Source organism: Mesoplodon densirostris, chromosome 7 (assembly GCF_025265405.1).
Source record: "Mesoplodon densirostris isolate mMesDen1 chromosome 7, mMesDen1 primary haplotype, whole genome shotgun sequence".
Classification (NCBI taxonomy): Eukaryota; Metazoa; Chordata; class Mammalia; order Artiodactyla; family Ziphiidae; genus Mesoplodon; species Mesoplodon densirostris.
Window position 1 is genome coordinate 93,257,904 of NC_082667.1, and position 26,263 is coordinate 93,284,166.

The following is a 26,263-nucleotide window of genomic DNA, read 5'->3' on the forward strand; positions in this document are numbered from 1 at the left end:
GGTAGATATTCATCAAAATGAATCAAGAGAAAATAATATTAAATTAATAATGTATGTAATCTTCTTTTATTGTGCTCTTAGAGTGTGATTAAGACATATCTCGTGTGTAAGAGATAGTAGACTTTGTTTAAAAACAAGCCTTTAAGTTTTCAGTATTTCTTAAGCCTCATTTTAATAGCAGCAGGAAAAAAGTTGAAATGACCGATACAATGCATTTAAAGCAAAGCAAAATAGGAGATATTTTCTTAAGAATATTCATTCATGCAATTATTTATTCACTCAACAAATACTCTTTTGCAACTTAATCTGAGCCAATCTCTATGTCAGACATGAGGGATACAATGAATAACACAAATAGACTTGGAACTGTGTTCATGGAACTTATAGTAGGGTAGCAGGCCTCAAATAAATATCACACTAATTAATCAATAATAACAAATTGGGTTAAGGAATTTACTTTTCTTTCTGAAGGATAGAAATCTGATCCGATGCATGTGTATAACAAAAGAAGCGGACAAGGCCAGGGGTAGTCAGAGAGGGCTTCTCAAAGGAAGTGACACTTAAACAGAGAACTGAATGATAGGTATCAGTTAACTAGCCAAAAGGAAGATAGTGATAGTGGAGTTACAGAGCATTCTAGACCCCAAGGTTTGTTGCTGGCACTACTGTGCTGCATTTTTCCATTCAAGGAACAGAAAGATATCTATTGAGAACTTTATCTGAAGAAATTATTTCTCCTCATCCGTGGAGCATGAAACAGTGCCTGACACGTGCTAGATGCTCAACAAATATTTAAGTGAATGAAAGAATGAAGAGCACTTGTTAGTATAAGACTATGAAATTCAATTGGTAGCTGAGCTTTCTCTGAGTCCAGAGGTACCAAGATTGCTCTAAAAATAGCAAGAAAAACTGAACTGCCTTGTTTAAAGATGCCAAAAGTAAGATGTGCTTTTGAATGGCCGTCCTCCAACCGAAACACCTGATCAGAACTATGAAATGTTAAAAAATGATTCATATTATTTCAGTCAATTTTATAATATTATATAAACAGTATTTCTTTTAAATACATGAATGACCCCTATTTTGTCTTCCACCTAAAGTGAATACCATTTAAGTAATTAGATCTGTATTCACATCTCAGATTATTCTCACTGAAAGCAAAATATACTTTTTCTTTTTCTTCCATGGTAGGTTAGATGTAAAATTTCTAGCTAATCTACTTAAATGTTTCCATCAATACAAACATTTACCTCTCTTATCTTTACTTGGTGCACTTCATTCGTCCTGGCCTTCTCACTGTCCCTAGGCTCAAACTCACTATAGTCTCAGGGTCTTTGTATTTGTTATTCCATCTAACAAAAATATTCTCCCAGATTCTGAATGCCATGGCTGCCTCCTTCTTATCATTTAGAGCTCAGCTTAATATTATTATATTAACAGACCTGCCCAAGAGAATATGACTCAGGTATGCGAATATGGCACAGTGTCTGGCCCATAGCAAGCACTCCACAAATAATAACTATTATTATTTTTAATGTTAAATAGCAAATGCCAGCTGAATGCCTTCTATTATCCTTGGCGTGGTGGTAGCCACTTTATTCATTTTTAATGCTTACTACTACCACATAAATATAAGCATCCCTGATTTTACAAATGACTTATTCAGAGAGATTAAATTGCTTGCCCAAAGTCACTCAGCCCATAAGTGGCAGAGTCTGTCTGTCTAAAATTAAAAAGAAACCTGTGTGTGATTTTTTGTACCACATAAATTTTGATTAAAATAAATCAAAATATAAATGATGCAGTTAATGGACTCACATCAAAATAATTAAGATGGTTGGACTAATATGATTTCTGATTGGACAACAGCTTCTCATTCTCCAAACCTTTCTATTTGTGAAACTGACTAAGCCCTAAACTCAACTGAAATTTTAACTGACACTTAATTTCCTTATGTTTCAGTTAATACTGCCTTAAAATTTCTCAAATGCTGATAGTTATTCCTTACCACCCAAATGAGTCTTGTTAATAGCCAGGTAGTTTCACATAAGTGAAAAAGGGATCAGTGAGTATCTCAGAGTGCTAAGCAAGGTTTTATATTCTTCTGTCTTCCCCAAAAGAAGACAGTGCCCTGCGTGTCTATGCAAATTGGAAGTCAGGGAACTGGGAACCTGTCTTGTTCTGTGAAAGATCTTGATAGGAAGAAAATTTCAACGCAGCTTCAAAAAAATAAAAGAAAGAAAGAAAAGCAAAAAAAGCAGCAGACATATACTCTGGGGCTTGGAGCTTACTGTAAGATAGAAAAGAAATCATAGAATGTAGCCTGAGACAGAAAAAGATTTGAAGTTATGGATAAATAAGTGAAAAATAACTTAGAAATTTAGTCCGCACTTCATTTTATAGATGAAGGAGATGAGGCATAGAATTAAAATAAAGCTCAGATAACGAGTGAAAGCAGAAGTGGGGTTTTGTACTGACTGTCTAATATACTTTAATTTACCCTACACTGCTGTACATCAAAATCAATTAACTGATAAAAATAAAAATAAAAATAAAAATTACAAATAAATCAATTAGCTGATATTGATGTATTTTGTACAGAAAGTAACTTGACCTGCTCTCCAACTAATAAAAAATAAATAAAGTCCATTATTTTAGTATTAAAAGCTTAGCCACAGTCAAGCTTTCTAATTAGGTCAGCATAATTTAACATGGACTAAAAACCATCCCAAGGTGGGGATATCAAAAATTCATAATTTTGCCTTGGATGCTATCTCGGTGACCTTAGAGGTTTCAAAAGAGCAATAATTTATTTCTGCTTCCTAAGAGATTTAGATATTTATGCAGGCAGCAGACTAAAAAGAAAATGCAAAAACTCACACAAACTCCACGAGTAATAAAGATTTCAAGTCTTTATAAATACCTGTCCTTTTCCTTTTTAGTCTGCATTAAGATACATTGACAAGTTTCATGTCCAAGTTAACATGAAATGACAGAGTATTCAGAACACTGTGAAAAGCTACAGGGTAAATGATTCAATGCCATCTCAACTATGTTTTTTTTTTTTTTACTAAAAGAGTTCTCAGTTGGGGCTATATACAATTCCAAAGCATCTTTCAGCTTTAGAAACATCTCAGTGGAAAAGTTTAGAATCCAGTGCCATCACTCTACATTTACCTAGCTCTATTGTGTTTGGTTTTAATTCCCCTTTCTTTGTAAGATCAATTTCTCATTAGTGTTAAGGCAAATGCTTCCAGGGGAAAATGAAAAAAATGCACTTAGTTGAAACAGGTTTTTACCAGCCTATAAGGAACAAATAAATTTAATATAGAATAGAAGAACATATTATAAATACAAAGGTTTATATCTAGCTAATAAATAGCATTTTTCAAAGTATCGTTCAAAGAAAGAATATCCATTAAGATTTGAGTAGTTTTGCATTGTCGATAAGGAAAAACTGGCATATTCATGATAACAGACACACTATAGTACTATGAAATGTACCTAAACCTGTGAAAATAATGAAAAAATATTTTTTAACATCTTTATTGGAGTATAATTTCTTTACAATGGTGTGTTAGTTTCTGCTTTATAACAAAGTGAATCAGCTATACATATACATGTAGCCCCGTATCTCTTCTCTCTTGTATCTCCCCCCCACCCTCCCTATCCCACCCCTCTAGGGGGTCACAGAGCACCGAGCGGATCTCCCTGTGCTATGCAACTGCTTCCCACTAGCTATCTATTTTACATTTGGTAGTGTATATATGTCCATGCCACTCTCTCACTTAGTATACCACGTTCTTGGATTGGAAGAATCAACATTGTGAAAACGACTATACTACCCAAAGCAATCTACAGATTCAATGCAGTCCCTATGAAACTACCAATGGTATTTTTGACAGAACTAGAACAAAAAAATTCACAATTTGAATGAAAACATATTTTTTATTATTTATTTTTTATTAGTTTCTGCTTTATAACAAAGTGAATCAGTCATACATATGAATGAAAACATATTTTAAAAGTGAAAATAAATACAGGAATTTCAACCCTATCAAATGAAGTTAACTCAAAATATCTTCTACTGTCCCCTTCTACAATTTTACTCTTTGCCTCCTTACCATAGTTAGATAGCCATAGGTCTCAGTGTGGACCCTCATGGAAAAAACAGTGTCTGATAAATTAATTTATACTAAATGTGGTAATTAATCAGATACTAAGATAAGGAATTTGCACACTAATTTTTTGACTACTTACTGTGTCATTATGACACTCATTTCCTTCCTCAAATAGTTTTCAGTCTAGAAAACATATTTATAACAATATTCTGAGATCTGGGATACTGAGGAATGTATTAGAAGTATAAGAGTACAGAAGAATAATGATGTATGGGTAAGGAGATAATAACTGAGGATCACAGAACTTCACCCAGACGTGATATAAGCAACAACAAAAAGTAGTTTGAGAATGATAAGGAATCTACCAGAGAGATCTGAAGCTGGGAAGCAGGAAAAGCTAGATAGAGGAAAACTATTCGCAAAGACTCGAGGTCATGGAAAGACATAGACTCTTCACAGGATGACAAGTGGTTCATTATAAAGATAAAGCATGATGGGTGTAGATGTGAGGAGGCAGCTAGGAGTTTGAGATGTGATTAGAAAGGCAGAGAGAGATTAAGATTATGAAAGAATCATACATCATATTGAAGCGTTTCGGATTTTATCCTGAATGCCGCATGGAGACTTGGATAGGCATTAAGTCGGTGGCAAGAGCATCATACACCACACTGTAACCAACGTGTTGAAATAGGGAGTGGCCTGGTACTGAAAGCAGAGATAACAGAATTTCAAAAATAAAGATGAATGTTTATGAGAGCTTCAAATAAGGTTGTGGTGGTAAGGGAAAGTGGTAATTATATGTTAAACTTGAAAGTCAAAAGTGAGAACAAAGCTGCACTAAGCACCCAATATCCTGCAGAGACACCTAAAAATTTAGAAACCAGGTAGCTCATTCAGGACACAGGTAGCTACACCAGTTCTGGTTGTCTAAATGTCATCTCAGCATAGCGTTATCTTCCACCTCATCATCCTTCTTTTCTCCTCACTTTTGTGTGTATAAGACAATATTAGAGAGATGGGGAGACATTCTTTGTAGGCTTTGGCTTAATGTGGATTGTGAGATTTTTTCCTTACCCTTCCCAACTTGAAATTCAAGTAAGTGAGAAAATTCCAAGGACAGTCACAGACATTATAAAACTGGTATCTTATTCCTTATGGAACATTTGCTTAGGCAACGGAATTGCATATTGTCTTCTGGCCCTGTTTTGTTTTGTTAATGGCAAATACCTTCCAATATCTAGCTCTGACAAAGAAGCTGCCTCTGTTCCATCTCACCTTTTTTGCAGAGCATGGAGGTTCTGAAATGATTCGGTGGCTCAGCACAAAAGGCCCTGCAATTTCTTCAAGTTCCTTGCAGTGATGCTCAGAGCCAGGGCTGAGATCCATTAATTAAAGTAACTTCTGCACTTAAGCTTTCCCTCTCACTTTCTAAAGGCGGTCATGCATGTCTTTCTGGGTCATCTCCCTTCTTCCTTCTAGCTAAACTGCATCTAAAGGGAAGAGCCTGGTGACGGCACAGCCCTCCTTGAGTGCATATTGCCCTTAGCTTTGTAAAATCTTACTGATCAAGTTAAGGAGTGTGAATTTCTCTATTTCATCGTCTATAGGAAACGTGTCTTCTGTTGTTACCCTTGAGTTTCCACTTCTGTCAGCTTCTATCACAGGTCAGAGCTGCCACTAAGCTTGTGATCTAATGCAAAGCTTTCTTCTGATGTTTACTTTGGGTCAACATATAGTAGCTGAAAGTGCAGTATGAATTTTGGAATCCAGCAGGCATGCTCTAAAATCTTGATAGTTATTTCTGCCTCTGTGCCTAATTTTCTTCCTTTTCCTTTATCAAATGAGTGTAAAATTATACCTGGGGTCTTTGTAAGAATTAAAATGTATTAAAATAAGGTTTTTTTTTACAGGGCTTGGCAGAAGTAGGAGCATAATAAATATTATCAAACAAACTATATGCCATTTTATTTTTTTAAAAGTGATTTGAAGTGTTCTGAACATCAATTTCTTCATCTATAAGATAGATCACTTAAGCTATATCCAGTTTATTTCCATCCCCATTTATTAAGTACCAGCTATTGTGGAGTTTACGAAGACAATAAGTGCAGGAGGTTACAAGTGAGTCAGGTAGATACTGGCAGGCAAACAAATAACAAATCAAAGACCTTGGCTGAAATCAAGGCACTGCCACTTGCTGAATAGCCTTGAATAAAGCAATAAATGATGAGGAACCATAGTTTTCTCATTAGTGAATGAGACTAGCAATACTCAACTCACATAGTTAGAAGCCTTATGTGAAATAAGGTGTGGAAGGTTAGTAAGATGCCTGACACATAAAAAGTGATCAGTAGATGATTAGCATTAGCAGAACCATATTAAGACATTTATAGGTCCTAAGGTCTCTTACTTTTTAAAGTTTTCATATCAGATTTTATCAAAAATCGTAAATGTACCTATATCTCATATAAAATATACTTGTGTTATAGAATATTTTGAAATAATTTTTATAACTCTATCATTGAAAGTACTAATATAATAGTAAAATTTTATTATTATATTTTTATGGTGGTAACTCTTTCTTATACATCAATGGAAGAGATAAATTGGGGTTGACTAATTGTTACAACATTCCACTGTATTATTTTCAACACTGAAGTAGTTTTTAATTATTTGAACCAATCATTTTTTTCAGTTCTCAAGTCTTAATGTAAGCGCTTGAAAATGCTGTAACTAGTGCTCAGTGGATAAGACACACAAACTATCATGTACTAAGAAAAAAATGGGACAGTGCTATTTTGCTTCTGAGGAAGTAGAAAATGAAGGCAGGAATAATGCTAACTAAAGAGCATTAAGGAGGAGTTCAGGAAGATAGCACATCTTAGCTGTGATAAATAGATAAGAATCTAACCACTGAAAGGTACATGGTCTTATGACTAGAGAAATGGTCTCCAAATACAGGTCTGAACAGTTCAGTTGTGCAAGATATTCATTAGGGGATGGGAGGGGGAAAGGAGAAAATGGAATAACATGTTTGTTTTACTTATAATATCTAATTAGTATATGTTTACAGTGTACTTAGCATTATTAGTATAGCACTCTGTGTGTATGTATGTGAGACACATAGGTAATTTACAAATGAAATAAAACACACATTGAAAATGCACTACAAAGACTTTGGAGACCTGCAGAGCACAGGAGATCAGGGATGATAGAAGTTATGACCATTTGGTGAAGACTTTTAACTGTTCTACAAAGGAGAAGTATGTTATTTTGCAGGCTAGAGAGAGCCATGAAAATTTCAGGCAAAAGAGTGAGCTCTAATTTAGGAAGTTCAATCCAGAGGAAATGTGCAATTTGAATGCATGGAGTGAAAGACTAGAGTTCAGAAAAGCAATTAGAAAACAGGCTTATCAATAAATAATTTTACCTATCCCCCCCCAGAAAACCTGGATAAGAATAAGACTTACCTAATGTTCAGCCCTCAAATGAGTTGTCACCTCCCCTGAGATTTCTCCTCTAACCACACTCACATCCCCCAGGTGGGTGAGCTGTTCCTCTATATAATCCAAAGTTACCTGTGCTTATTCCTTTCCAGAATTTAATACGCTAAATGTTAATTTCTTGCTTGCTTGTCTGATGACTCCTCTTTAGTTGTAATTCCTGAGGGTAGGAACTGGAACTTATTCATAGTTGTATACCAGATATCTTCTGTAGTGTCTGGACTACAGAAGCTATTCAATAAGAAGATGATGAATCTAACTGAGACGCTTCACTCCATCTCCTGCTTCCAGCCATTCAGTGGTGTAATTCCTACTTCTTGCAGATATCATCTTAGATATCACTTTCTCCAGAAACGTGCATCTCCATTAGCACAATCTCATTTAATTATAATTACACGTATAATTGTTTTTCCTATTAAGAAGATGACAGGAGGGATGCCTTCAAGATGGTGGAGGAGTAAGATGTGGAGATCACCTTCCTCCCCACAAATACATCAAAACTACATCTACATGTGGAATAACTCCTACAGAACACCTACTGAACGGTGGCAGAAACCTCAGACTTCCCAAAAGATACCCTCAGGCGACCTACACACAGAGGCGGGGCCAAATCCAAAGCTGAACCCCAGGAGCTGTGTGAACAAAGAAGAGAAAGGGAAATTTCTCCCAGCAGCCTCAGAAGCAGCAGATTAAATCTCCACAATCAACTTGATGTGCCCTGCATTTGTGGAATATCTGAATAGACAATGAATCATCCCAAAATTGAGGCAGTGGACTTTGGGATAAAGTGTAGACTTGGGGTTTGCTTTCTGCATCTAACTTATTTATGGTTTTATGTTAATCTTAGTTTAGTATTTACAGCTTATTATCTTTGGTAGATGATTTGTTTACTGATTTGGTTGCTCTCTTCCTTTTCTTTATTTTGAGAAGAAAGTGTATTCTGTTTTTTTTTTTATGGAATGTCCTATAAATATCAATTATGTCCATGTTGTTTAATGTATCATTTAAGCTGTGTTTCCTTATTTATTTTCATTTTGGAAGATCTGTCCATTGGTGAAAGTGGGGTGTTAACGGCCCCAACTATGATTGTGTTACTGTCGATTTCCCTTCTATGGCTGTTAGCATTTGCCTTATGAATTGAGGTGCTTCTATTTTGGGTGCATAAATATTTACAATTGTTGTATCTTCTTCTTGGATTGATCCCTTGATCATTATGTAGTGGCCTTCTTTGTCTCTTGTCTTTGTTTTAAAGTCTATTCTGTCTTATATGAGAATTGCTACTCCAGCTTTCTTTTGATTTCCATTTGCATGGAATATCTTTTTCCATCCCTTCACTTTCAGTCTTTATGTGTCCCTACGTCTGAAGTGGGTCTCTTGTAGACAGCATATATACATGTCTTGTTTTTGTATCCATTTAGCCAATCTATGTCTTTGGTTGGAGCATTTAGTCCATTTACATTTAAGGTAGTTATCGATATGTATATTCCTATTACCATTTTCTTAATTGTTTTGGGTGTGTTATTGTAAGTCTTTTCCTTCTCTTTTGTTTTCTGCCTAGAGAAATTCCTTTAGAATTTGTTGTAAAGCTGGTTTGGTGGTGCTGAATTCTCTTAGCTTTTGCTTGTCTGTTAAGGTTTTAATTTCTCCATTGAATCTGAATGAGATCCTTGCTGGGTAGAGTAATCTGGGTTGTAGGTTTTTCCCTTTCATCACTTTAAATATGTCCTGTCACTCCCTTCTGGCTTGCAGAGTTTCTGTTGAAAGATCAGCTATTAAACCTATGGGGATTCCCTTGTATGTTATTTGTTGCATTTCCCTTGCTGCTTTTAATATTTTTTCTTTGTATTTAATTTTTGATAGTTTGATTAATATGTGTCTTGGCATGTTTCTCCTTGGATTTATCCTGTATGGGACTCTCTGTGCTTCCTAGACTTGACTGACTATTTCCTTTCCCATATTATGGAAATTTTCAACTATAATCTCTTCAAATATGTTCTCAGTCCTTCTTTATATCTTCTTCTGGGATCCCTATAATTTGAATGTTGGTGCTTTTAATGTTGTCCCAGAAGTCTCTGAGACTGTCCTCAATACTTTTCATTCTTTTTTATTTTTTCTACTCTGCAGTAGTTATTTCCACTATTTTATCTTCCAGGTCACTTATCTATTATTCTGCCTCAGTTATTCTGCTATTGATTCCTTCTAGAGAATTTTTAATTTCATTTATTGTGTTGTTCTTCATTGTTTATTTGCTCTTTAGTTCTTCTAGTTCCTTGTTAAATGTTTCTTGTATTTTTTCCATTCCATTTCCAAGATTTTGGATCATCTTTACTATCATTACTCTGAATTCTTTTTTAGGTAGACTGCCTATTTCTTCCTCATTTGTTTGGTCTGGAGGGTTTTTACCTTCCTCCTTCATCTGCTGTTTATTTCTCTGTCTTCTCATTTTGCTTAACTTACTGTGTTTGTGGTCTCCTTTTTGCAGGCTGCAAGTTAGCAGTTTCCATTGTTTTTGGTGTCTTCTCGCAGTGGCTAAAGTTGTTTCAGTGGGTTGTGTAGGCTTCCTGTTGAAGGGGTCTGGTGCTTGTGTTCTGGTGGATGAGGCTGTATCTTGTCCTTCTGATGGGCAGGACTACATCTGGTGGTGTGTTTTGTGGTGTCTGTGAACTTCTTATGATTTTAGGCAGCCTCTCTGCTAAGGGTGGGTTTGTGTTCCTGTCTTGTTAGTTCTTTAACATAAGGTGTCCAGCACTGGGTCTTGCTGGTCGTTGAGTGGAGCTGGGCCTTAGCATTGATACAGGGATCTCTGGGAGAACATTCACAGTCTGATATTACTTGGGGCCGGGAGGTGTCTTGTGGACAATTGTCCTGAACTCGGCTCTCCCACCTCCGAGACTCAGGCCTGACACTTTGTTGGAGCAGCAAGACCCTGCCAGCCACACGGCCAGGTACATGAGTAGTTTCTTGATTTTTTGGAATTCTGAGGTCTTCTGCCAGCATTCAGTAGGTATTCTGTAGAAGGTGTCCCACATGTAGATGTATTTTTGATGTATTTGTGGGGAGGAAGGCGATCATCATGTCTTACTCTTCTGCCATCTTGAAGGTCTCTGGTGTGCTGAAGAGCTTGCTGAAATGCAGATTCCTGAGATCCACTCCCAGGCTTGAGTCAATACATCCAGGTTGGGCCCCAAGATGTGAGCCCCAAGATTTTTAACCATGTCCTCTATTCCTCTATGCATTACTTCTTAAAACTACATGTTTCTCTATAATTACCTCAAAATATTTCATATAAATAAATGTATTAATTAATTTTTAAAAGTACTTTACTATAGCATCAAAAAAAGAATAAATCTGACAAAAAATATCTAAGACCTGTACACTGATAACTACAAAATATTTCTTAGAGAAATTTTAAATGACTTAAATAAATGGAGATATGTCCATGTACTGTAAAGCCATATTGTTAACATGTTAATTTTTTTGTGAAAATTGAGCTAAAGATGCACTGAAATTCCAATCAAAATCTCAGTAGTGTTTTTCAAAATTTACAAGCTAATTGCAAAATTCATATGGAAATGCAAAGAATATAGCCAAAACAGCTCTGAAAAAGAAGAGCAAAGTAGAAAGAATTAACTTACATGACTTCAAGACAGATCATATTGCTACAGTAATCAAGACAGTAATAAATGAGATAGCAGAGAGAGTTAAGTAGTTGTTGACCTACACATATAATGCTAATTGACTTATCTTTTGGGCAGGGATTTTGCAAGCAACTTTTTATTAAGGAAATGCCAAACATCTACAAAAATAGAGAAAATAGTTTAATGAGCAGCTATTTGCAGCTTCACCAATTTTCGACTCATCAATGTGTTTCATCTATGCCCCAACCTAATTCCCTGTGCCTCCGTGAATTATTTTTAAGCAAACCTCAGACCGCTCCATCACTTCGTCGGTAAATACAGTCAATTCTCATTTTTCTGTGTATCTATGTTCTATAAATTCATCACAAACACTGAATTAGCAAATACTGAACCGTTGCTTATGGGGGAAAAACAGGGTTAGGTTCCTGCAAGCCTCTGATCACCTGTGGACAACTGGTCAATACATAGCCTTGTCTTGTGCATGTCTGTTTAAAGACATCTGATATAATATATAATGTTGATTTATTAACATTGAACTCACGGTCAGCAACACCATAACTCATAATGGAAAGAGGTTTACCTAATGCATCATTTTTCTCTGCAATGTACAGCTAATTGACTTTTTTTTTTTATTGGAATATAGTTGCTTCACACTGTTTTCTCAGTTTCTGCTGTAGAGCAAAGTGAATCAGCCATACATATACATATATCCCCTCTTTTTTGGATTTCCTTCCCATTTAGGTCACAACAGAGCATCCAGTAGAGTTCCCTGTGCTATACAATAGGTTCTCATTAGTTATCTATTTTATGCATAGTAGTGTATATTTGTCAATCCCAGTCTCCCAGTTCATCTCACCCCCATTCCCACTTGGTATCCATACGTTTGTTCTCTATGTCTGTGTCTCTGTTTCTGCTTTGCAAATAAAATCATCTATACCATTTTTCTAGGTTGCACCTATATGTGTTAATATATGGTATTTGTTTTTCTCTTTCTGACTTACTTCAATCTGTATGGCAGTCTGTAGGTCATCCACGTCTCTACAAATGACCCAATTTCATTCCTTTTTATGGCTGAGTAAATATTGTATATATGTACCACATCTTCTTTATCCATTCCTGTGTTGGTGGGCGCCTAGATGCTCAACATCACTAATTATTAGAGAAATGAAAATCAAAACTACAATGAGGTATCACTTCACACTGGTCAGAATGGCCATCATTAAAATATCTACATGCAATAATTGCTGGACAGGGTGTGGAGAAAAGGGAGCCATCTTAATGCTGCTGGTGGGAATGTACATTGATACAGCCACTATGGAAAACAGTACGGAGGTTCCTTAAAAAACTAAAAATAGAACTACCATATGACCCAGCAATCCCACTAGTGGTCATATACCCAGAGAAAAACATAATTCAAAAAGATACATGCACCCCAGTGTTTTTTGCAGCACTATTTACAATAGCCAGGACATGAATGCCAATTAATTTTTGACAGTGGAGAGAAGGTAGTCTTTTCCAAATGGTGGCACAGAACAACTGGATAACCATATACTAAATAAACAAATAAATAAATAAATAAATAGTTAGATTCCTACCTCATAGCATGAACAAAATGAATCATAGACATAAACATAAAAATTAAAACTATAGAACATCAAAAAGAAAACGTAGAAAAACTTTTTGACCTTAGGTTAGGTAACAAACCTAACTTATTGCTTAGTACAACAACAAAAGCACAAAGCATAAAATAGATTGGACTTCATCAACCAAGAACTTCTGCTGTTGGAAAAATGCTAAGACATGCCAGAAACTGGTAAAAAATATTTGCCAGTCTGATACCTGCAAAAGGAGTTCTATATAGAATATAAAAAGAACTCTCAAACCTCAATAACAGCCCCATAAAAATGGTAAAATATTCTCACACTCTCTTCACCCAAGAAGATATACAGATGGAAAGTAAGCAAATATAAAGATGCTCAACATCAGCACTCATTAGGGAAATTGAACTTATAACAACAAGATTCTAGTACCTGCTTATCGTAATCACTAAAATTAAAAAGACTGACCATATCACGTGTTGCAAGGACTCTCACACTGGGATGCTAGGAATGTAAAGTGGCACAACCATGTGGAAACAGTATGGCAGCTTCTTAAAAGTTAAAAATAAAACTAACCAGATGATCTAGTCATTACAGTTCTAAGTATTTATCCAAAAGAAATAAAGCAAATATTCATAAAATACATACACAAATATCTTCATAGCAGCTTTATTTGTAATAACCACAAGCTGAAAATAACACAAGCATCCACCAAAAGGTGGAGGATATGCAAGTTGTGCCATCTACACACAGTAGAATACTGCTCAGTAATGAAGAGGAATGGATTCTTGATCATTGTAACAAGGATGACACTCAATTTAATTTTAACTTAATTATGCTGAGTGAAATTAACTAAACAAAAGGAGTACATAATGTTAAGGGTCTATTTACATAAAGTTTTGTAAAAGTGAAAACTTACTCTAGTGATAGAAAGTGGATCAGTAGTAGTCCAGTGATAATTGTGGTATGAGAAGGGGCTGGGGGGAGAGAATACAAAGGAACACAGGGAAGATTTGAGGGTGACATATATGTTGATCATCTCGACGATGCTAATTAATGGTTTCATGACTGTATATCTATACATGAGAACTTTTCAAAGTTATACACTTTAAACATGCGAGCTTATTATATAACTATTATACATCAGTAAAGCTGTTAAAAAAAAAAGGCAGTTTCTCATTGACCTAAAATAAAGATCAGATATTTTTCATAGTATGTGAGGTCCTGCATGATCTTACTCCCTGTCTACCTCTCCAGTCTCACCTTGAGACACCCTCTGCTCCCACTTTTTATATGCCATCATATTTGGCCATTTCATTCTTCAAGGTCTTGTGGTCTTTCCCATCTGGAGGCCTTGCAAATGTCATTCCCTCTGCTTTCCCACACTTTGCCTAGTTAGCTCTCTTTCATCCTTCAGTTCTCACTGCAATAATTCCCTCAGAAAAGATTCATCAAACACCCTAAATAGTTAAGGCTTTCATAGTAAGAACTTTCCCTGGCATTCTCTACTTTTTCTTTTTTATAATTTGTCCCAAATTTTATTTAAAATTTTGAGTAAATTTTCAATTAATGTCTACACACACTACAAAAATAGAATAATTTACATATATTATCAAGTTAATACTGTTAAAGAACTAGTTAGATATAATTATGACAGTTTTACATATAAGGAAAGAGACTGAGTAATTTTAAGATCACACAAGTACTCATCAATGGCAGTGATTTGAACGCAACCCTCTCTGACTTTAAAGCATGCAGTCTCAATTAGTGATTAATGATTCCATGATATAATATCCATTATGATAGGGTACCAGAAAAAAATCTAATCTGGAAGTCAAAGCATGATCTCTAAATAATATGGCAGCGGGTGTATAGGTGTTACTCCCAGACAAGCACTTGGAAGGGTCTAAAATAGGTTGTACTATCTGACATGTAAGCCAAACATGGAAATGGAGCGTCCAGAAAATGATCCTGAAATTTGGAGATCAAGATAGGCATCAGGAAGTTAGCAATGAATCCTTGCAAGACAGGGTAAACACAATGGTATACTAGGTAGATTGTGGGACTGGGCAAGTTACCAAGGCAAAGATCTAGTAATTAAGTGCAAGATAAGAACCAAGACATCTCCAGGTCTAGGCAGAAACTTGTGGAGAAATTTAGAGACCAGAAGAGAGTAAATGTGCCTTGATACTGAGTGCTAGAATGCTGGTTTGCGTTTCTAAAATTTCTCCCTGTCCACAACAGACCTTCACCTTACCACTCCCTTATTATCCCATTCCAAGTTCAAAGATGTCTCAGAAGAATTAGTCTACAAATCTGAAGATTCCAAATGTAGGAGTCACATGGTAATAGCATAGGGCAGAAGACAAAGAAGCTGGAAATTGCAAAGAAATATTAATTCAATATTCAATTATCTCAGTATTTGTTTACAATAGCCAGATGTTATAATATAAATTGCATTCATTGTCTCTTCTATTTTTTTCTTTTCTAAATTAAAAAAAAAAGTGCTTATTTGATAAGAGTTTGAAACTTGAATCAGTAGACAGGTTTTGGTTAAATGACACTGTCACTTGACAGGTAAAAAACATCATGGTATTCAAAATTCTTCATTCTCCAAGTGGGTCAGTGGCCTAAAGTACAGGAGTGTTCATAAACTATCTTTGTAATATATTGCCGCCTGTCAGTGAAAAAGGACTTAAATTAAGAGCTAAAATACTACCAATATCTAAGATAAATTTATTTCTTTAAAGGGGGTGAATTTTTAACCAAACCTCTCACCTGCTACATTAGAATTTACACCAGTCAGTAAAAAGTAGACATTTTCACAATATTAACAATCTGCACAAACTGTAGTAACTTAACTATATTTCAATAGTGTGTCATTCTCACAAGGGGAGGCTTATTTGTTCATAAAAAGTATAATCTTTGCTTTCAAATAAATCTTTTGGTAGCATGTGTATCTTCGTGATTGAAATGAATAAGTACATATATTCAATTTTTATAGAAATAGCGCTATCTAAATAACAAACAGAATTTTTCATTGACCATCTTAAATGGATTATATAACTTTAGAGACCACTGTGTTTTCCAAATGTCTCATTAATATCCCTGCTAGACATAAATTACAGTCAAATCCTCTATTCCTAGTTTGGTTTGCTTCTAAATTTGGCTCCCTCATACATTGTAAATCAAATTTGATCCATATTGAAAACAGTATGATGTTTTTAAACTGGTCTCTTTATGGATAATAATATGTAAGTATAAATTAATAAGCAATATTCAGCAGCCTAGAATCTAATCCAATTGTTAAAAGTTCAATGCTGTCCATAACCATCAGTTCTGGACTGATTGGCAAAACTGAATACATATTTTAAAACAACATAAATGATGTTGATAAACTGATTTAGCCATGATTCTTGTATCTTAAATAGTGTAATGTTATCATGTTGCCCTGCAATAACTATTCTTTTCAGAACTAGGAGGATCCAACTTTAGGATTTTAAGTTCAGTGAGACCTTTAGGTTTCTACCAAAAGTAGCACAGACTGTTACTTCCTCTTTCCTAAAAGAAGTCAGTCTAAATTCTAGTGGCATATCAAATAAAATCACAACAGCCATTTCTGTTATTTCTCAGGTTGCTTCAGTAGGTCGATGCACTGGTGAAATAATAGGTTATACTTCAGGAGCATAAGAGGGAGAAAAGGACAAAAATTCTAATTAAGTTTGATATCCTTTTATTTCTGGAATGATGAATACACAGGAGAATATGGTAATCCTGAATGTCAACCTCATTTTCACAGAACTTCTAAAAATTTTTAATAATGCTTTAATTTCTCACCTTCATATAAGACTCAAGATACAGTTTTGATAAAGGTCTTGAAAGAGCCCAAATGCAAACTCAGATGTCATGTTTTTATGTTTGAAAAGTGCAGTGCGAGCAGCCCAGGTTTCAGGTATCAGGTCTATCACGGCCTTGCTACACGGGTTGCACTGCAGAGAAACCACCATAAATCATCTCGAGGCTGTATACAATTAATTTTATGTTTGTACTTGTCCTCCTCTATGTTTTTATGCTGTTTCTTTTTATATTTGATTTTTGAGTTCATTCTTGGTTTGAGGTGAAATACCTCAAGCTTCATATTAAAATAATGTTGGTGATATTATAGTATAAGTTTTAATAACCAAATTCAGGGTCACCTTTTTTCCACAAGTTTTAAAAGGAACTGTCATAAAGTTGTCAAAAGAAAAATAACCTGTAACTCCCTAACCCTTTTAAATATAAGAAGGTATTATGTGGGTTTATTGCATAATTTCTTGAAGGGCAAAACATTTCTCCTATCACTGCATATTTTCACAATGATCTTTTATCTTGTTAATTATTACTTGGAAGTTGTTTCAGACTTCATGAGAGTTTCTTACCACTTAGTTGATTTGCAGTAAAACAGGAAAAAAAAACTTTTTAATAATTTTCAGAATAGCTATTCTTCCAGACGGGAGTCTACGGATCCTAAATACTTCTAAATCAGATGAGGGAGAGTACGTTTGCCAAGGGGAAAATGTCTTTGGTTCTGCTGAAATCATAGCTTCCGTTTCTGTGAAAGGTAAGAAAATGTGGCTAAATGTTTTATAAGCATAGTTTCATGGCCATATCAGAAACTGGATAAATATAACGTGTGTATGTGTATTTGCACGTATGTGAGTGCATGTTCCTGTTCAAGAAATATATTGTACACAAAGAGCTAACACAATCGAATTGTCCCTTTCCATTATTTAGGGGACTATGAAGAAAGGAACACCTTGTTGGTAGAAATTTAAATATTATGCTCTGAACAAACTATGTGGGAGGATAAAGGAAGATTTCTGAAGTTTTAGTCGATGTTTCAAAATTTAAAAGTATGCCAACAGTATAAAAATATTTTCCTGAATCAAGATTAATTTTAGCATCAATCAGTAATTTTCCTTTGTTAACCCTTCAACTGGGGGTTTGGGGCAAAAAAAAGAGTAGCAGAAGGAGGGCGTGAACATGTGGTGTTGAAATATACATCAGATGAACTGACACCAGAGCTACTCTTTGATTTCTGCATCAATGGAATTTTTATACACTGTAACTTTTTAGTATTATAAATATTACTGCTTAAATGTTTCTGTTAGTTTTCTAGTTCTAAAGTGAACTAGATTCCAAGCCTAGAACCTTCTTTTGTGACTACCTGTCATTGTTTAGTACTAAGAAAATCTCCTATCTTAGACATTCTCTTCATTTGGTAAAGGAATACTTTTCACGATGAAGTATATCACTAAGTTTTTCCATTTGTGCATGTAGTATATAATGAATCATACTTTGGCCACAAAAAATATAGTAATGTTCATTTTCCCCTTTCTTTAGAAAGAGAAATGTAATTAAAATAGCCAGCACTCTGATATTTTAGAAAAGAGCAAACATCCAGGGAAGGAAGGAACATAATTTTAAAAATGTCTTCACTTATAGCATACATTACTAGAATCCAAGTCAGTCTTCCAGTCTATGTCTCATTCCTCGTATGTGCTAAACAACGTTTTTCATAGTGAGGCAATGCTGGATCCACAGACTTTTTAAATTTAATAATAACAAAAATGTTCTCTGTTAATCACATGTGGAATATTTAGTTACTCAGAACATTCTAATTCTCACAAAGTTTAAACTGCAGTATGCTGTGATGACCTGTCTTCTCTGATGAAGCCAGAATTTAGAATGCCACACAGAATATTTGACTTCCAGAATGTTAATATTTACAGTGGCATTCCTTTCCTGGTATCACTCTTTCTGAGACTGATTTGAAGGATGCTGCATATTAAAGGATCTTATCAGTGGTTAACAATGGTCCTTCATCAGGCTATGCTATTGCAAACAGTAGAGCTGAAATAGGAAAATTAGGATAATTTTTCATCTGTGTCAGGCTTCTTGAGGTATCTACAATCAGGAACCTAATTAGGAAAAAAAGTATCAAAATCCTGTCTCCATCACCTCCCTACTTTATTAAAAAATATATCATATTTCAGTTGTTTGATCATTAGCTTAACTAACCCTTAGATGTACAGCTGATATTAGCCTTTATTGGTTTAAAGTTGTTCTAAACCCAGTAAAAATGTATCTATTTTTTAAAAAAAATTAACTGAATCATTAGTTAATGTAAACATTTTTTCTCAAAAAACATTTCTATTCAATATTTTGCTTTTTTTTTTAAGATCTCAATTAAAGCATCCACAGTCTATCAAAGGGGATATTTTATAATCAGCCAGAGGTGCCTCTTCTACTCCTCTACTTACAAGGTTTTGTAAACTATAAAGTGAATACAAGCTGGTATAGTAGTAGTATAGTTTTTATCTCCTTTAAGATAGTAATTTTAAGGGAGGGGCTCCATATAACCTTTAAAGTGAACTCACTTGAATTATTCCTCCCTAGATGTGAAGCATTTTTTATTGTAAAAATTCTTTTATTTATACTTGATGATCCTTGAAGGTGGACAGGGAGAGTACAGCTTCTTTTTTCTAATGTTCCTCCTTCCAGAGCACAAAATGCTCTTTCTAGTTATGTAGTCGTTCCTCTTTTTCATCCAAGCTGACTTCTTAACAGGAATAGGAACTTTTAAATCATCTGTTCCCTACAAATGCCTAGTAAAATGCCCTAACATACAAAATGGTAATATTTCAATTAATAAGAGTTTATTAAAAGATATGTATCTGGAGCAACTATATTACATAGATTCCTTATTTAATTTTTTCTCTATTATTTAAAATACAGAATGAAGATGAAAACTATATGTTATGCTAATTAACATATTTTTATTTCTATAGAACCTACAAGAATAGAACTTACTCCTAAAAGAACAGAGTTAACAGTGGGAGAAAGCGTCGTCCTTAACTGCAAAGCAATTCATGATGCTAGTTTGGATGTCACTTTCTACTGGACACTAAAAGGACAGCCTATCGATTTCAAGAAAGAAGGTGGACATTTTGAAAGCATCAGGGCCGTAAGTTAATAAAATTTTATTCTTTGAGTAATAATACTTTTAGAAATTTAGACTCAAATGTAAAAACTTTCTTCTCTGTGAAATGTTAAGGAAAAATTAGGACAAAATTCAAATTGATTCAAACAATTATTTTATTTCATTATTTTATGTTATGTCAAACTGAAAGTAATACTTATTTAAAACTCCCCCAGTAAGAAATTGAGAATACTTGATTATGCAGATCTGTTTTCTTTGCCATTTTTTTTCTATTTGATTAGTATTGTCAATATTTACACCTTACTTCTCAAAAGTTATGTGGCTACATAAATATAAAAGTGTTATTTAAAGCATTCTTAGCAATTACGATACAATAAATAAATGAAATAAGCCTGACTGTCCTACTCCTGAAGAAATAGTAATTCTTGGAGATTCTTTAATGTCTCACAGGCTATAGAGCTTAAACATGCAACCCAAAGTCAGAAATGCACATTAGCCTTAGACAAACATTCACAGACATGCTCATTTCTCATCTGCCAAATCTTTCCTTGTAATATCTTCTTTTATATATCTATGTGACAATCAACTAAATGGAGTAAGAAATCTTTTGAACCAAATTCTATAGTATGATCATAGTGTCTTAACAGAGAAGTAGAAAAAATGATCTTTTCCCCGACTGGCTTTTTTAAAACATAAAAGAGTAACATAATGATGGAGAGAGACAAGGGCAATGGAACTCAGGTGGCAGAGAGAGATTTTGGCTGAAATATCTCTTCTATATTGGTTAAAGAGGTGGATCCAGATACAAACTATGTCTACAAATACAATTTAAAATGCTGTCACATACTTATTAACATCAGTTTATTCTTCTGTAAACATTTTGGGAAGCACTGTGAGACCACAGCTGTGATGAGCCCAAACATAAAAAACTTGGCTTGGATTGAATTTTATTTTAAAGATAATGTGATACAGTGGGAAAAGTCCTAGACCCAAAGTAAGGAATTTTCTGGGTCAAGACCCAGCTCAGTCCTTAATCAGCTGTGTAACAAAAAGCCAGTCACTTGATTTGCCTTGGCATTAATCTCATAGAGCACTAAAGTGAGGGAGTTGGACCAGATAATTTCTAAGACCCCTTTTTACTCTAGAATTTGATAAATTTGTATTAGCAGAATAGTAAGAATGAATTTTCTTTGTTGCATTTGCCAATGTAACTTAAACACTTTCTTCTAAATTATTCCTTTCATCCTGATTTACTTTGCAGTTAATGAGAGACTGTATAAATAAGAAAACATTACCCAACTGCATTATTCACATCTCATTAAATAAATCAATTTTAATTGTCAATGCTTATGTTATATATAAAATATTTATATCATGTTAAACTCATTTTCCTTGAATTTGCAATTTTTCTTTTTTATTTTCCTTGGGTCGATCATAGCTTCAACTTTAGAACAAATTTTATGCTATGAGTGTCATAAAACAAAGCCAGAAAAATATGACACAAAAATATTACATTTGAAAACAAAAAATTATACCATCAAAAATATTTTGTCTTAGGATTAACTGTAAACATTCATCTTGATTGATCAGAAATATAAAGAAAAAATGTCTAAACTAAATTTTGGATTTTCTTCATAGAAGCAGCCTCCTTCTTTATTTTAAAATATCAGTAGAGAAATTAATTGTCTGATAAATTATATGAATTCTTGTTTTTGTCTCTTATATGTTACCACTTTAGTTTCAGGTCTATTCATTTCTATCAATAAATACCTTTAATCCTTTTCATAAGGTTGGCAGTTAATAATACCTGCTGTATCTCTCTTTACACATATGCTGTTCCTGCCCTTGAGAATTACAAAATTGACTCCTTACTCCATGCAAACCTATATTGCTACAAGCCATAATAAATTAAACTCAGTTTGTAGACAGTGATAATAAACTCCAGAATAGAAAAATAAAGCAAATTAATATATTGAGAAGTGAGAAAAATATTTAGCTTAAGGTTATGTAGAATATATCACTTTAGCTTATTTTTTAAAAATAATAGAAATATGTTTGTACTTAAGATATTTGGAAGATTCAAAACTGCAAAGTTAGAAGAAATTGTCTATTCCCTCTACACCAATTACCTCAAACACTGATTGGGTCCTCGCTGGCTTCAAGGACATACATGGGAGAGAATGCCATTCTGTGACTTGAAAAAGTCAGAGAAAAAAAAGAAAAACTTTCTATCCCCATCCTGCCTTTCACTTTGTGAAATATAATATGTCTGAGAAATAACATGTTTTAGAAGGAGGGATGAAAGTGTTATAAAGAAGCGAGATTTGGGAAAGCCTGTGGTCATGTGGATACTTTCTGTTTGAGAGGCCAATTGAAGACTCTGGGAATAAGAGGGCAGGCCAGGGCTCAGAAGAGAGCCTAGTTGGGTGATCTATGGTTTGCTTTGAGTTTCAAAGGAGAGCCATTGAAGAAACCTTAGGGGTCTAGTCTGGTCCAACAGAGTAAGAAAACCCAGCAGGATTCGGGACTTAAGCAGGAATAGAGTGTGCATTTGACTGAAGTACTCTTTAGGTTAACTGACCTGTCCCTAACCCACCAGTGTGTGATTGAATGGGGATGAATCAGAAGAGAAAGGGGAGTATATATTTCAAGCATATTAACACTGCATAGTGTCAAATGAATCAACCAAATCTCTGGAAAAAAAAAAGATACCAATTGTGTTGATACTTTCCATCTTGTAGTGCCAAAATATAGCTTAATGAAGTTCTCTACTTTTCAACTAGTTATAATGATATCTTTTAGACACAGCCATTGGTTTACAGATGAAGCTCTAGGAAAAAATTTCTGTGTAACTTTTATAACACCTATAGACAAGGTATCTTTACGTTTTAAATAAAACAGTGCTTTTGGACTGCAAAAGAGTGAATAAATAAACATATAATCACATCAGGTTAAAAGAATAATAGCTATTGCTTTGAAATCTATAATGAAAATGCTTCTATTTCTCTTGCCTCTTGACTTAGGCCATGTTTTATAAACCCAGCAATTTGACTGATTTTTGGAGTGAATCCATTATTGAAGCCACTGTTCAAAGGGTCCAAACAATCAGTCTGTAAACATTTGGTTCAATTCACCCAAATCCCTTTTTTGGCTATGATATGAGTTAACTGAAGGTGGCAAATTAGTGAGGCTATTCTTAAAATTTAATTTAGATTCAATTGTACAAGAAAAGGGCTGTGCAGGATCCAAGTTAAAATGCATGGCCTTTCACCCCTAAGAGAGCACAGATTAAGGAGACAGATAGCAGTGTGGGCTAGCAATCTGCTATCACAGGGCTATCACTAGAGAACTCTACATACAGTGGGCAGAAGAATTTGGTATTTGAACTGGACCTGGACTGGTAGGATTTTGCCAGGTGGTTAGGAGGAGAAGCTGCATTTCAGACAAAGCAAGCAGGTGAAGCACAGGCGAGGCAGAGAGTTTAGAGCACGTCTCAGGAACAGTGAGGAACCTGTAGCCCTGATGGCATAGTGGAGACACAGAGTAGAGAATACATCACTATTTGTTGAATACATTTAAAGGAGAGCAGCAGAGGCCTCATTGTTAAAGGCACTGATTTCTGAGCCATGGAATTTGGGTTTTATTTGGAATGCAACAGGGAGCCATGTGACTCAGATTTGTTCTTTAAGAAGATAATTCTGACAGCTGTGTGGAGCAGGGGTTGAACATCAGGCAGACTTTACATTCATTCCAGGCAGGTTAAGCAGAGGTTACAATGAGGAATTGACCATTATAAGATTCAGCCTTAAATAACCACCCTGTTGTCAAATAATCATTTGCAATCGTGCTTTGACACAATTGTGTTTTGACACAGTTTTTTGTGTTGGTCAGAGGTCTTTGAGAACCTCTTAATACTCTCAGGATGTCTGAACAGCACCTGAACATGGCCATGTGACTCCAAAGCCACAATGTTAATGGAGGACTATGGTGATCCATTGTTCTCCAGAGACTTGAAATCCCTAATTATTCACTCAATATGTAAGCTAGTTTTAATCCCTACAACGCATAAAGATCAGTTACACTGAATATCATGGAAGCCTGTAATTTGTTCCTTTTGGAGCAGAGAAAAAAGCCAAACATTTGCAATCAGGAAGGTTGGCAAAAGAAGAATTGCCCTTTCCATTGTGAGCTCTCCAAATGTGATAAATTGCAACTAAATGGGCAACCAAATCAAAGTGCACTATTTGATGGTCCTTCATACTTACTCAATCCTCTGGTTATAACAATACACTCAGGAAAGCAGAGTAGGGATGTTTGACTCCATTTTTAAATGAGGAAACAGAAGCATAAGACTTTTCCAGACCACATGAATTCTAAATTGGGGTAACAATATTGAATACACTGTGATTTTTAAACTACGTTATGTTGATTCTCCTTTATAAAGCTTACCCTCTCCACATTCATTGACCATTGTGTGTTCAGCCCTTGTCTATAAACTGTGGGAAATAAAAATAAAAGGGAGATTTGGTTCTGGTCTTCAGTAAATGTAAAGATGGCATGGAACATAAAGTAATTCAAGAAAAATATGACCATAAAAAATACTAATTTTTTATTAGAGCCAAATACTGTTGGAAACCAGAAAAGAAAGAAATTAATGTGAATTTCTTTTTATCATTGTGGAGAAAAGTGAGGAAAGGAATTAATTTAGCACCTGCTATATGCAAAGCACTCAGCTTTTATATATATATATATATATATATTTATATATATATATATAAGTATATATACACACATACAATAGCTCATCAATTCCTCATAACAATCATATAAAGTAATATTATTTGGGAAGAAGGTGCCACCTGACCTAGACCTTAGAGGATGAGTAGCAGTAGGATAAGAAAAGAAAAAAGAGAAAGTCAACCTTAAATCAGAAAAGATATTGTATCTCAGGGTTACGAGGGATCCTGGTGATTATTGAATTAGTCCTAGATTGGTACATGGATTCTCCATCAGTATCATCAGTGTCCACTGTAATCCTTTTAGTGATGAGGAACTCACTTCTCTGACCTAGTCCATTCCTTCACTAACCAGATCTGAATATCATAAAATAAGAAAGTTGGAGTAATTATGATAATCTGTATACTAAGCATAGGAATCATAAGGGAACATGCCTGATTCATAGCCCTGATTTGTGTGGAGTATTAGGTGGGTGAAGGGGCCAGAATATAAACTCCTTAATACCGTAAGATTTTTTATTAGCTGCAAGTCATAGCCTATGTCAGTCTTCTTATCATGGTTACTTCTGTTCCTAGTTTGTCTTCTTAGGAATTAACCACTATTTCTTAAGGAGTAAAAGTGTCAGAGTAGAAGACAACAAGCGCTCAACTGGTACTATTCTCTTTCCTGATGGATAAAAGTTAATGTTGTAAAAATAAATGAAATCAATGGACATACTGCCAGGGTTTACTGAGGCACAAAGCTCTTAGGACTTCAAAACCATCTGCTGCACCATCTTCTTTATCATGTTAGCAGGTGTAAGTCTTGGAAGCACTTCATAACTAATCAGAAAATGTATGAAAGGCAGAGAATCAACAGTTCTACCAAAGTCACAAGTTCTCTTTGGCTCATTCTGCTCACTAGCAATAGTCATACTTCCAAGTAGTATGGCCTCCTGGACTCTGAGCCCTACCCCTCCCTGTCTGGCAAAGGGCTTGTCCATCCTCAATTTCTTGCCTCCTGGATCTTTGTCTTGCTCTGAATCCTGGTAATTCACCAAGTTTTTGTACAGAACTCTGCTGTAATCTTTTGACTGTATATATTAGCTTTATAACAGTTTTCTCCTAGTCTTTCACCTAGTTTAACAAAAGAAATTACATTGTCGGGCTTCCCTGGTGGCGCAGTGGTTGAAAGTCCGCCTGCCAATGCAGGGGACACGGGTTCGTGCCTGGGTCCGGGAGGATCCCACATGCCGTGGAGCGGCTGGGCCCGTGAGCCATGGCAGCTGAGCCTGCGCGTCCGGAGCCTGTGCTCCGCAATGGGAGAGGCCACAACAGTGAGAGGCCCACGTACCGCAAAAAAAAAAAAAAAAAAAAAAAAAAAAAAAGAAAGAAATTACATTGTCACTTTAATAGGACAGAATAGAGTAATAACAAACCAAAGCTTGGGAGCTAAAGGGAGGTTACACTCAAAGGTCCAAGAATTTTCAGATCATTCCAGAAAGTGTACCACATCTATGCTCCCTGCTTGTCTGTGTTAGAGAATGTGCCTCCATCTACTCTCTTCTCAGAGTAGTAACAGTTCCCATGGCAGAAAAGAATACACATCTTCTTAGTATGTGTATGTTTCATGCAGTCACATGAACATGACCAAAATATGCCACTAACACTTGTGATTCAATGACATTTTATGTATTAATGACATAAGC

At 35.0% G+C, this 26,263-nt stretch overlaps 1 protein-coding gene across 1 annotated transcript in view; it reads left to right on the forward strand.

Annotated features, from left to right (window-relative positions):
- The window catches only part of CNTN5 (contactin 5), a 586,668-nt gene that overhangs the window by 376,297 nt on the left and 184,108 nt on the right, over window positions 1-26,263 (forward strand). The window contains exons 12-13 of the mRNA XM_060105234.1: window positions 17,330-17,457; window positions 19,688-19,863. Coding sequence (XP_059961217.1) covers window positions 17,330-17,457; window positions 19,688-19,863 — 304 coding nt within the window. The remainder of the gene's footprint in view (window positions 1-17,329; window positions 17,458-19,687; window positions 19,864-26,263) is intronic.